This window comes from Chrysochloris asiatica, unplaced genomic scaffold, assembly GCF_000296735.1.
Source record: "Chrysochloris asiatica unplaced genomic scaffold, ChrAsi1.0 scaffold00374, whole genome shotgun sequence".
Lineage (NCBI taxonomy): Eukaryota > Metazoa > Chordata > Mammalia > Afrosoricida > Chrysochloridae > Chrysochloris > Chrysochloris asiatica.
In genome coordinates, this window is record NW_006408892.1 from 1,159,898 (window position 1) to 1,171,669 (window position 11,772).

The following is an 11,772-nucleotide window of genomic DNA, read 5'->3' on the forward strand; positions in this document are numbered from 1 at the left end:
AGCAGTCAAGGCTTTTGGAAGTGAGAAGCCCAGGGATCAAATGGCCTTGCACAATCCACTGAAAACTGTGTGACCTCACACTAGTTGCTTAACCTCTCTGAACCTTAGCTTCCTCAAAATGGGGCAGGGAGGTGTGGGGCTCCGGGGATACTTGTAAATAAAATCCGGGGCTCCTACTTCGTGCCTGACTGCCTGGGCCACCTCCCTCCTCATTCTGGACAATCCACTTGAGTCGGTTCCCCACTCCCAAAACAATAAACTAACATTTACTGAGCACCCATTGTATGCAAAGTCCAATTCTATAGACAACCCATTCTCAAGTCAATTTCAACTCATAGGAACTCCGGAGGACAGAGCAGAATGGCCCTTCTTCACAGAAACGGACTACCTCATCCTCCCAGTGGAGCTGCTGGTGGTTTCAAACCACTAACCTTTTGGTTAGCAAACAAGTAATTAGCCACTGTAACCCCAACCCCAGGGTTCCTTTTTGTAAATATGAACTCCCTCAGTTTCCTATCCTTGCACCCATTTATGAGATAGAGGAATAGACCTGAAGTTGCAAAACTTTATGCCTCAAACTGTCACAGTCCCCTCTCATGACTTAGTTCCTAATTCCCAAAAGGAAAAGGGGAGACCTGGGTGCTCTCTAGTTTCAAATACTAAAAACCCCCAAGGAACCCCCTACCCATGCGACTGACATCAACCAGGCCCATTCCGAGGAGCACATAGATGGCGCTCGAAGCACGCCAGATGTGCTCTCTCCCCACCCCCAAAAGGGAGGCGCAGAGACCGGGAGAGGGGTAAGGCAGGCCGGGGGAGGGGAGGCCAAGGGTGCGGGCCAGGCCCCGCCTGTCAGGCCCCAGCGGGGAAAGAAGGAGGCGGAGAGCAGAGCTGGCGTAAGGAGACTTTACTGAAAACAGAAAACCGGGCGAACCAAGGATTACATACAGGAATGTGGACTCGTAGCAAAAAAAAAAAAAAAAGAAAAGAAAACAGGGGAGGGTGTGGAGAGGATGAAAGGAGCGAGAAGAGAGGGTGGGGACTTGTTTTTTTTTTTTCCCATTTCTTTAAAAAACCAACACAAGAAAACACACACGCACACAACCAACGTTTGTTCCCAAGTAGAAACATAAATAGGGCAGAATCGAACACTCTGTTTTTCTCTCTTCCAAAGGCAAAAAAGAAAAAGAAAAGGAAAGGTAGGCTGAGGGCTGCGCCCCGGTGAAGTCCCCGTCCGCGGCGGTATACAAAGAGGCAGCCAGAACACGTGGATTTGTGCAACACGGGTCGGCCACTCGCGAGGAACAGAGGCAGCACGAGGACAAGGGTTCATGCGCTCGCCCCCCCGGGAGCAGGGGGTCCAGCTTGTCGAGTCCGGGGCGCCCTCTCCAAGTCCTGGGCACTTTCGGGAAGTCCCGGGGATTGTACCCTCCCCAAGTCCTGGGTGCCCCCTCCAAGTCCCGTGCACCTTCGGGGGCTCGTAAGGGCCGCGCCCACTCTGAGTTCGGGGCGCCCACGCCCCCCCACCCGAGCCCGCCCCTCGGGGTGAGGGCCGCGCATGCGCCCCGCGCGGGCTCAGTACGCGGGCACCTGGTGCTGGGACAGCAGCTGGCAGCCGCTGTTGACGTGGCTGAGGACCTTCTGCTTGAGCTGCGCCACCTGCTCGCGCAAAAGGTTGGCCGTAGACGCCAGCTCCGTGTTCTGGCTCTTGAGGGTCTTCACCTTCTCCTCGAGGCGCGAGATGCGCTCCAGCTTGCGCTTACGGCACTTGGAGGCGGCAATGCGGTTGCGCAGCCGCTTGCGTTCCGCCTTGATGCGCTCCTGCGTGTCCATGTCGATGGGCGACAGCGGCGGGCTCTCGCCAAAACTTGGCACGTCGGGCACCGTCTGCGGCTCGTCCTTGAGTGCGGCAAGGCGCGGTGGCGGACCCAACGCGCCCGGAGGCGGTGGTGGGAAGGGCACGGGCTCGGCGGCGAAGGCCACCGTGGCGGCGCCCCCAGCCGCACCCGCACCGCCCGCGTAGCTGCTCAGGTTCGCGTAGACGGGCGCCTCAGGCGCGGGCGCCGCTGGAGCTAGCTCGCCTGGGGGTGCAGAGGCCGCGGCCGCCCCCGAGGGCCCCCCGGCGGCGGCAGCAGCCACCGCGGCGCCGGCGCCCAGCTGGTTCTGCTTGTGCAGGTCCTCCAACGCCTTGACGAAGCCTTCGGCGAACTCCTGCTCCTCGCTGGCCGCCACCTTGGGGTAGAGGAACTGCGTGCTAGTTGGCGTGGTGGTAACCAACCCGTTGGACTGGATAATGAGGCGCTCGAGCTCGGGCGAGGCCAGCTTGAGTAGCCCCAGGTCCGGCGAGGCCAATAGGCCTTCGGGGGGCGCCGCGCCCGGGGCGCCGTCGGCGCGTAGGGGGGCTGGGGGCGGCGCAGCCGCGGGCTTGAGCGCTGCCGCCACCTGCTCGCTCAGGCTTAGTGTCAGCGCGTCCTTCTTCAGCATGCTGCCGGCCGCTGCCGCCGTCGTCGGGGGCGCCCCGGGAAATAGGCGGCCCGGGGACGCGAAGCCACCGCCGCCGGTGCCGCTGGCGCCGCCGCCCAGGCCGCTCAGCGCCTCATCGCTATAGAAGGGTGTTTCCATCCTCCGCCTCCCCCGCGCCGGCCCCGGGGGAGGGGAGTGGCCGCGGCCGCTGGGGGGCCTGCGCCCCCCCCCGTCCTAAGGCGCCTCTGCCCGCCCCGGCCGTACCGCTACGCCCGGCACTCCGCTAGCGGCGGCTATTGCCGCCGCTCCGCCCGCGTCACCTTCTTATAGCCTCGGCCTGGCGCGATGAGCTCACCGCCCCCGCTCGCCATTGGGCACGGGTGACGTCGCTCATTTGCATGGGGGCGGGGCATGGCCACCGCTACCGACCCCGTCGCTGTTGCCCCGGAGACGCGCGGTAAACTGCACAACAACGCGTTGCCTTCTGGGTTGACGTCATGGGGGCGGGCCGCGCCCCAGGCCCGGTTAGCCAGCCCCCGGAGCGCTATTTACGGCCGAGGCCCCCAGCACCGCCTCTCGCCAAGGGACGTCCGGGGTGGTGTGATGTGTCCGGCCCGGCCCTCATGCTGGGAGGCCCCGCCCCCTTTGCGCGTTGGGCCCCGGCCGGCGGGGGCGAAGGCGGGGGTGGTACTCAACCCTGGGGGACTTTAGGGGGGGTGGGAAATGGGGCCCCGGGTGGATAAATAACTCGCGGGCGCCTCCCGCGACACTACGTCGACGATGCCTCCATTTGCGTGCGTTCCGGTCTGACTTTGCGTGCAGGCTATGCGAGAGGCTCGTCGGGGACAAGCTGCCTTTACTGGTGTGTTTGTCCCAAGAAAATGAGACAAGAGAGAGTCTGTAGAAGTTCCTGGAAGCGCTTCGATCCTGATCCTTTTCACTGGGTGGGGTTTGGAGCGCAGAAGCCGACTTCCTGCCTTTACTGACTTGGAAACTGAGGCTCAACGAGCGTTCTGAGCTGCCTGAGGGCACACTAGGAGTCAACAGAACCCCTGACAGGGTCCGCTCCGGAGAACCTAGACGCCCAGGTGCCTGGGCAGCCGCTTTCCTCAGCCACCCACAGTCTAACATGGGTTCTGCCAAAGACTGCTGAGGGTTCCATGGTCCGGTTTCCCTCTCAGCCCCTAAAGTTCCCCCGCAGTCCCAGGCCTGGATCTATGAGGCAGGAATTGCAGCTGGTAATTATTACCTGCTTATTACTATTATCGTTGCTGTTAAAGTTCAATGGGCAGACATAGAGGTTGACTGGGGAGGGGATCATCCTGCCTCCCCTAGACTCCCAAGGGATTCTAAGACTTCTGGGTCTGCGGGCTGTCCCAGCTCACTCCCCCTCCTAGATCTTCCTCTGACCCCAATCTGACCTCTCAGATCATTAACACCTCAGTTGAGCCTCCCAACTCATTCCTGCCTCAGGGCCTTTGCACTTGCTGAGCTCTCATCCAGTACAAAGGAGAGAGTGTGTGTATATATGTGTGTGTCCTCATATCAGGGAAATCCCTGACATTATTCCTGTAGACATTACTCCTGAATAACAGCAGAAATTAAGGGGTGCATCAAAAGCCCCCAGAGGACAGGGACCTCATCTACCTTGGACCTGTGGGGTCCCTGGCACACAGCAAAGTGCTCAGTAAACATGTGGAGCTGAAACACAGCCCCACTAGGTTGGAGCACTATCTCTGGCCTCAGGTTATTTGGCCCTTGGGTGACCCCTCCTCATGCTCCTCTGCCCAATCCACCCTACCCCCACTTCAGCTCTGAAGCAAGATCAGGCCAAGGACAAGCAGGCATCATTGGCAAGGAGGCCTGAAAACCTGGGATGTCTCTCACAAGGGCTGGAGATGTGGGTTGGTTTGTCTCCAATCAGGGGCCTTGTTTGTGTGTCTGAGTGTGTGTGTGTAACTCTTGTGTGCCTGTATATGTCCATGTGTGGTTTCCGTACCTGTGTGCGCATTTGAGGGATGTCTGTGTGCGCATGTGTCTGGGAGTGTATATCAGTGTGTGGGATCTGCGTACCCTGTGGGTCCTTGTGCATGTCCACATGAGGGGTGTCTAGTTCTTGATGCTGTGTGGGTGGTATGTTTGTATGTGTCTGTCCATGTGTTGGGTTTGTATGCCATGGGGGACCATATGCTTGTCAAGATGAGAAATATCTGTAGATTTTTGTGCTGTTGTGTGTCTAGGTCTGAGTGCTCTTGGAGTTGAGTCCCAACCTGGGCAAAGGGACCTCGGTGGGGGGAGATTTGGCTCCCATTCTACAGCCAGCCCTACCCTGGGACTGTCTGTGGACCTCAGCATACCCACATGCTGTGAATTGGATTGGTGGCATTAGGTCAAGTTTCTCCCTAACACAGAGATGGGAGGGTGAGCAGGCAGGCAGGCCAAGACTAAGGCTGAGTTCCCAAAGGCCCTGCCCTGACTTTTGACCTAAGCTTTGACAGATGGAGGCAGACTTGGAAGGAACCAGCTTGAGCTGAATGGTTGAAGGGCCAGCAGACCCTGGAAACTGAGGCACTCTGAGGCCCAGATAGATGCCTAAGACCACCTAGTCAGAAGGCTCTGCCATTGCCTGGCTGTATGACTAGGAGCCAGTCATTTCATGCTCTCTGGGCCTCCTTTTAATTCTGAAAATGAAGTACTGTGATTATTGTTTGGGGAATTTGAAAAAAGTTGTAAGGGCTCAATAAACGTTTTCTATTATTGTTTTCTTTGTTTTTATTTGATGTAAGTGCAGTTTTTGGTCTGGAGTTTCTGCCACCTGGAGTAGCCTTCCTTCTGGAAAACGATTCATCCCTTCACACCCACTTCCACTGTCCCTTCCTTCAAAAAGCTGTCCCTAACCACAGCCTTCCAGGGCTCCTAGATTCACTCTAAAGCCTCTATCACCTCTCCCTGCTTGTGTTTGGCTCATTTTCCTCCAGACCAGGGTGTGGGGGATCCTCAGGGCTGGGTGGGGAGGACCTATTCTGGCCACGAAGTACAGGGGACCTGCTCTTGGCAGCCTTTGCCTCCCCCTACCCCCCAAGGTCCTTTGTCTGTGCACATGCTGTACCCTCTGCCCCTGATGTTCTTCCCCACCCCCTCCTTCTGAAGTGGAAAATTCTTCCTCCCAGCCAGGGAGCCCTCCCAGCCACTCAGCCCCGCCCCTCCATCTGGCCCAGCCCTGACCCCACAGAGTTGGGAGCAGCTTTGTCCAGTTCTGTCCCCCTAGATGGGAGATCCCCAGGTTGGGGCAAGGGGTGGGTGCCTAAATCCCATGCAATGAACTCATGATCATTCTCATTTATTCCCTTACCATACTTTGAGCATATACTGTGATTTGAAAGCTGGGGTACACTGGACATCCCCCACCTTTAGGACCCAGTTTGAAGAGGAAGCCAGACAAGCCTGGCTTCAAAGGGAACGAATAGTGTCCTCCCACCCTATGGAGATAAAGAGGGAGATTTTGAGTCGGTAATTTGGGAAGTCCTGGTGTGGCACTGTGGGTTAATGTGCCAGACTGCAAAGCATTTTGAACTGCAAGGTCAGTGGTTCAAGCTCACCAGCTGCTCCTGGGAAACCCTATACAGGATCGCTGTGGGTCGGAACCGACTCTACCAGGGCACTTAACAATCTGGGAAGCCACCTCCCATCTCTCAGTTGCCTATGGTGGTGGCTTTTGTGTTGCGGTGAGGCTGTTAAATGGTTGGTAGGTGCTATTGAATTCCATTACAACGCCTTGTAGTAGATTAGAACTGTTCTCATAGGGCTTTCTAAACCGTCATCTTTTCTGGAGCAGATTACTCTTTCTCCCATGGAGCTTTTGGGTGGGTTTGAAGCACCAACATTTCAGATAACAGCTGAGTGCTTAACTGTTGCAACACCAGAGCACCTTTTCTGGAAGTGTGTGTTGTTAAGTGTCAATTTTGTTCTGACATGATAGTGACCCTGGATAGGGTTTCCAAGACTATCAGTGTTTATGGGAGCAGAAAGCCGCCTCTTTCTCCTGAGAGCGGCTGGTGGACTCAAACTGCCTTCATTGTGGTTCGAGTCCAGTGCTTATCCTACAGAGTCAACTAAGCCACCAGTATTTCAAATACCAACAGGGTGCCCCTGGTGGAGGGATTTCAGCAAGACTTCCAGACCAAGACAGATGAAGAAAGAGTGATGTACAGTCAGTGAAAATCCTAAAGACCCCAATTGTATTAGTGCTGGAAGTGAGCCTTCTAGGTTGGAGGCATTCCAAATACACAGTGGCTGCAACAGTGGTCTAGAGCATGCCAACAGTTAGGAAGATGGTGCAGAATCAAGCAGTAATTTGTGCTGTAGATTGGAGCTGACTAATGGAGCTCTGGTAGAGTAGTGGTTACGCATTGGACTGTGAACTGAAAGGTCAGCGGTTCGAAACTACCAGCCGCTCCGCGGGAGAAAGATGAGGCTTTCTACTCCCGTAAAGATTTACACCCTCGGAAACCCTGTACAGGGTCGCTATGGGTCGGAACCGACTCGACAGCACTTAACAACAACAACAATGGCTATGCAACAACCATAACCTGGGAGGGGCCTCCCATAAAGTGATGCTAGATGAAAGGCTAATCCCAGGGCAATGACCCAGGCAACAAGAGCAGTAAATGCAAAGGCCCTGAGGCAGAAACAGTTGAACACATTGAGCCAGGGCTGGGAGGCAGATGTGGTTGGTTGATTGAGTCAGGGGGAGACGACAAATAAACCCCTGCCTACATAAAGACTTGTCTCTAGGCAATGGAGTCACAGGCAGAGTGGGGTTCCAACCGCAGCTTCTACATTTTCAAATTCATTTGGGTGGAAGAAGAGGCTTTTTCCAAGCCCCACAGTGGCGCCCAGAGAGGATGTTTCACTGGCAGGAAGGGAACCCGGTCCCCTCCACTGTCCTCCCCACCTCTGCTGTTGACCCCTAGGCTCTTCGTACTCCCTACCCCCCAGCCAGAAGATTTACTTTCTATTTTAAAGCAACCTTAAGCTCTGTTTAGTTTTGAGTCTTGACTTGAAGACCCAGAAACCTAAAATCGACTTGATAAAACAGAAACCCCAAAGAGAAAGAAAGAAAGAAGCAAAGGGAAAGAAAGGGGTAGGGGAGAAGAGGGAGCTGGAAAGAGGGTAGGGGGGATTTCAGAGACTGGGGCTTGTTGGGGATGGTTCTCCCCACTCCCGACTCAGGACCTGCCGGGCTTGGGTGGTTAATGTCGAGTACGGTGTCCTGGATAGGAACGGGCTTGCTGGAGTCCGTCCCCAGGAGCTCTGGACCACAGTGTGAAGGGCGGGCTTGCCAAGGATGAGGTCTAGAGATGATCCCCCGGTGGCAGGACCAATGGACTGGGTGAATGGAGACCTTTCCAAAGACGGTCCCTGGCGCTCAATACCCGCGGCAAGACAAGGGCGAGGCGGGTGAGGCTTGTTAGGAACGGGGAACCAGGTTGGGGTGGGACATACAGGGGACGGTTCCCCTAGTGGCAGGCCCCCTCAGGGTTTCCGAGGAAGGGACGCCGGACTGGGGGTGGGGGGCGCGCGGGGGCAGCGCGAGTCTGGCGCCCGAGCATTCCTGAGGATCAGGTTACTCGAGAAGGCTGTGGCCCCTCCCCTCCCGCCCCACTTCCGCCCTCGCTGGGAGCTGGAATCGTAGTCATGTCCCTGTCCGGCTGCAGGTGTTTGTCCAGCGTAGGTCTCCAGGCACAGAATGGACCGAGGCTCTGCGCTTGGGCTGGCACTGGCTGGTCCCACCCTCACAGACTATTGTATAAATGGGGAAACTGAGGCGTAGTCTGCTCCCCATTACGCACACTGGCAGAACTTGCTCTGTGACCCGTGACTTCAAGGACGTCTTTGATGTCACAACCTCCTACAGGTTCAAAGGAGACTCTTAGTTTAACATTTATCAGTTGACTGGCCTTTTAGCGTCAGTCCTGAGGGTCTCCAAAATAAGGAGAAAACTACAACCCAGGTCCCCTAAGAACAGGCAAGACCCTTGCTTTCATTCTGCATACAATTAATGTGCACCTGCTATATACCCAGCAACCCTCTCCCCTCCCAGCCAGGGAAACGCCAAAGTTTGGGAGGTCACAAGCAGTGAAATCCATTTCACTAGATTAACTTGGAACCCTAGTGTGGTGCTAAAAGATAAATACTGTAAGGTCAGCAGTTCAAACCCACCAGCCACTCTCAGAAACCTGACACAGGGTCCCTGTGAGTTGGAACATACAAGATGACACACAATAAGAAAACTAATTTCAGAAAGTTTTGTTTTTGCCAGTCTTGTGCTTCTTCAGACATTCAGCAGCCCTCTGTGAAATACATACTACGTGCTGGACCCTACGTCCTGGGATGAGAGTTGTTCACCATCCCTGGGATTTGGAGCTGATTTCCTCACAAGGGACGGAGAACAACAGTGGAGCACATTAAATGTCACTGTTTTTCCTTAAGTCACCTCCATTTTTCTTTTACTTCAATAACTATTTTTCAAAAGGGAACCTCCTGTCACCACCAAGAATGGAAAACCAGGTTCTCAGCCATAAATAGAAAACCAAACCCAATCCACTGCCCTCAAGTCAATTCCAAATCATAGTGATCCTAATGGGGTTTCTGAGACAGAATCTTTACAGGAGCAGACACACCCAGACACTGAGATGAGTCTCAATGAGTTTGAATTGACCACCTTGCAGTTAGCAGCCCAATGCCTAACCCAGAACGCTACCAGAGCTTCTTGACCATAAACAGCAGGAAACCCAAAAAGCTAGCAGATGCAAGTAGAGCCTACATATGACATCCTCAGGGATACATACAGCTAGACCTGGACCCAGTGGTGTCAAAGGCAAGGCAGCCCCAAGTCAAGACCTTCCCTGTCCTATTGGGGTCCAGCATGCAGTAGGTGCTCAATAAATGTTGACTGAACACTGAATCACAGAGTACTATGTACCAACTTGGCATTCATTAGCCCACTTCTCCCCATAGCCTGGGTTGTGACCCATTTCTGGGTGACAGACTGAGGCGGCAGACCCCTGGGGCCTCTTTGGAAAGGCTCAGGTTATTTCAGAGAAGCGGAAGCTGCCACCTCCACTCAGAGGCCTTGGGGCTGTCCCCACCCACGGGCTGCGCCCCTGACATCCTTCCCAGGCTGTCTGGGGGTAGGGTAGGGGAATCAAGGCATGAGTGAATAAATAAATGAATGAGCTAGTTAATGAATAATAGATGCAACCATGCTACTAAGAATGAGAAACCCCACTCTCCAGACACTTCCCACAACAGTAAGGCAGCAAGACGTCTGAGCTGGTTTGTGTGTGTGTGTGTGTGTGTGTGTGTGTGTGTTTTCTTAAGATAGACAAACTGCATTTTTTTTTTTTAAGGTTTTTATTGTGGATTGAAAGTTTACAGGGCACATCATCAGTTTCACATTCAACCATTCACGACAAACTGCATTTTAGAGCAAATATGGCACCAATTAGGAGGGAAGAATGGAACCTGGTCGACTGGACCTGCCCACCCTGGGCTGCCTCTCTGGAGTGGGCAAAGAGGGATCCGAACTGGGGCAGAGCTGGGGAAATGGAGCTGGATCCCTGGCCTGCTCTGTCTGTGAGCCTAGGCAGGGGCTTTTTTGGGGGTGGTGGTGAGGGGTGTAGGAGCAGAGGCCAGGGCCTGGGAAGACTTAAGCAGTCAAGAGATGGAGAAGCTGCCCCGGTCGGGGGAATAGAGAGGGGCCAAGAGGAGGCCTAGGACTGGAAGTCTCGGGCACCTCTCAGAGAAGGAACAGATTCGGGCCCCCACAGCATATACTGCACCTAAATGCCAGCATCTCTGGCGGACGTGGAGGCGGGGAGACCCCCTACCGGAGGCCCCTAGCCTGCCTTTCCCTTGGAGGAAGTGGTGAGGATGCAGGGGAGGGCCCCCGACTCTCACTTCCCCAGGGGAAGGGCGGAGCCTGCGGGGTCTCCTCACCCTTCCATACAAATAGTGGGAGAAAGGGGGTTGGCGCCCCACAGAGATAGGGCAGTGGGGAGGTCTCTAAAGTTGGCCGACCTCAGTGAGAGTCCTAAATTCTCCAGGCTTCGATTGTTCGCATTTGAAAAGGGGGGGTGGGGTGGGAGGCGGAAGGGACCATGAGTTGCAGGGTTGGAGGGGACTCGGCTCCAGGCCCGAGGAGCCAGCCGTTCCCCTTCTTCCGTCCCTCGAAACCGACCAAGGTCCCGCCCAGCCCGGAGGGGTCAGGGCTGGGCCGGAGTGAAGGATGGATGGCGCAGTAAACACGGGGTGGGGACTGGGACGGGCGCTGCATTCCCGGTGGAGGGACCGGCACGAGTAAAGGGTTGGAGGCGTGGCCGGAGCGGTCGGCGGAGGTGGGGGCAACCAAGAGCTTGGACATCGATTACTGAGCCTGACCCAGCCTTTGGGGGCCAAAGGGCTGTGGTTCGGATCTCAGCACTGCCCCCGCATGCACCGGTGGCGGTAGCTGAGGAGTTAAACTAGCTAGGAAGCAAGGGAGGCGGTGGCGTCAGGCACCGACGTCCGGGCTAGGCGGGGCCGCGTAGACGCGGACGTTGGGACCGAGGGGCCCGCGCCCCACGCCTGGCTGGAGGCCCTGAGTAGGGGTCCACCCTCCAATCTGTCTTTCCCGGGCGCCCAGCAGCCTCATTTGCGAAAAAGGGAGACAGCCACAGAGGCTCATGGTTTAGGTGGGATTGAACTCGAGTCGTAGAGTTTCCCTGACCCAGCCTGCCCGGATCTCTATTAATGTGGGCTGGGAGGAGCGTAAGCGTAAACGCCCTGCAACACCTCAAAACATCAGGCAGCCCCGAGCCTCTCGCCTTTTCTGCCTAGTTGCTGCATCCGAGTGGGCCTCAGTTTACCCGGTCCGGCAGTGGGAAGAGGGCAGATACTGGCGGAGTGCTCCCGGCCTGCAGGCGCAGGGCCCGGGGGAGACGAAAGCCTAGAGAACGGGGGTGGAGGGTGTCACAAACGAGTTGGGATTCAAATCCGGGTCCATCAGAGGAGCCCCCTCCTCCTCCCCGTTCTATAACCCTCTTTTCCCCAGCCTTCCACAACCTCTCCCCCTACTGTTTCCCCCTTTCCTCCAATCCCTCCCCCTCTCCCCTCCGCCCAGCCTGGCGGCCCCGCGAGACCGCTAATTAAATGCAGGGCTGGGGGAGGGGGTAGAACATGGTTAACCCCTTCCCACCCGAGCCCTGGGGGACTTTCCCTGGCAGTGGAGGGGAGAGGCAGGTTTGCCTTTAGAGTTTTGGGTCCCGG

At 56.1% G+C, this 11,772-nt stretch overlaps 1 protein-coding gene across 1 annotated transcript; it reads right to left on the bottom strand.

The window, feature by feature from the left end:
* Positions 1 to 1,575: 1,575 nt before the first annotated feature.
* JUND (jun D proto-oncogene) lies at positions 1,576 to 2,622 on the bottom strand. Its single transcript, XM_006876299.1, has one exon. The coding sequence runs from the start codon at positions 2,620 to 2,622 to the stop codon at positions 1,576 to 1,578; it is 1,047 nt and encodes a 348-aa protein (XP_006876361.1).
* Between the last annotated feature and the right edge of the window lie 9,150 nt (positions 2,623 to 11,772).

Coding starts and splice junctions, on each gene's coding strand:
- JUND (XM_006876299.1), bottom strand. CDS start 2,622: ATGGAAACACCCTTCTATAGCGATGAGGCGCTGAGCGGCCTGGGCGGC.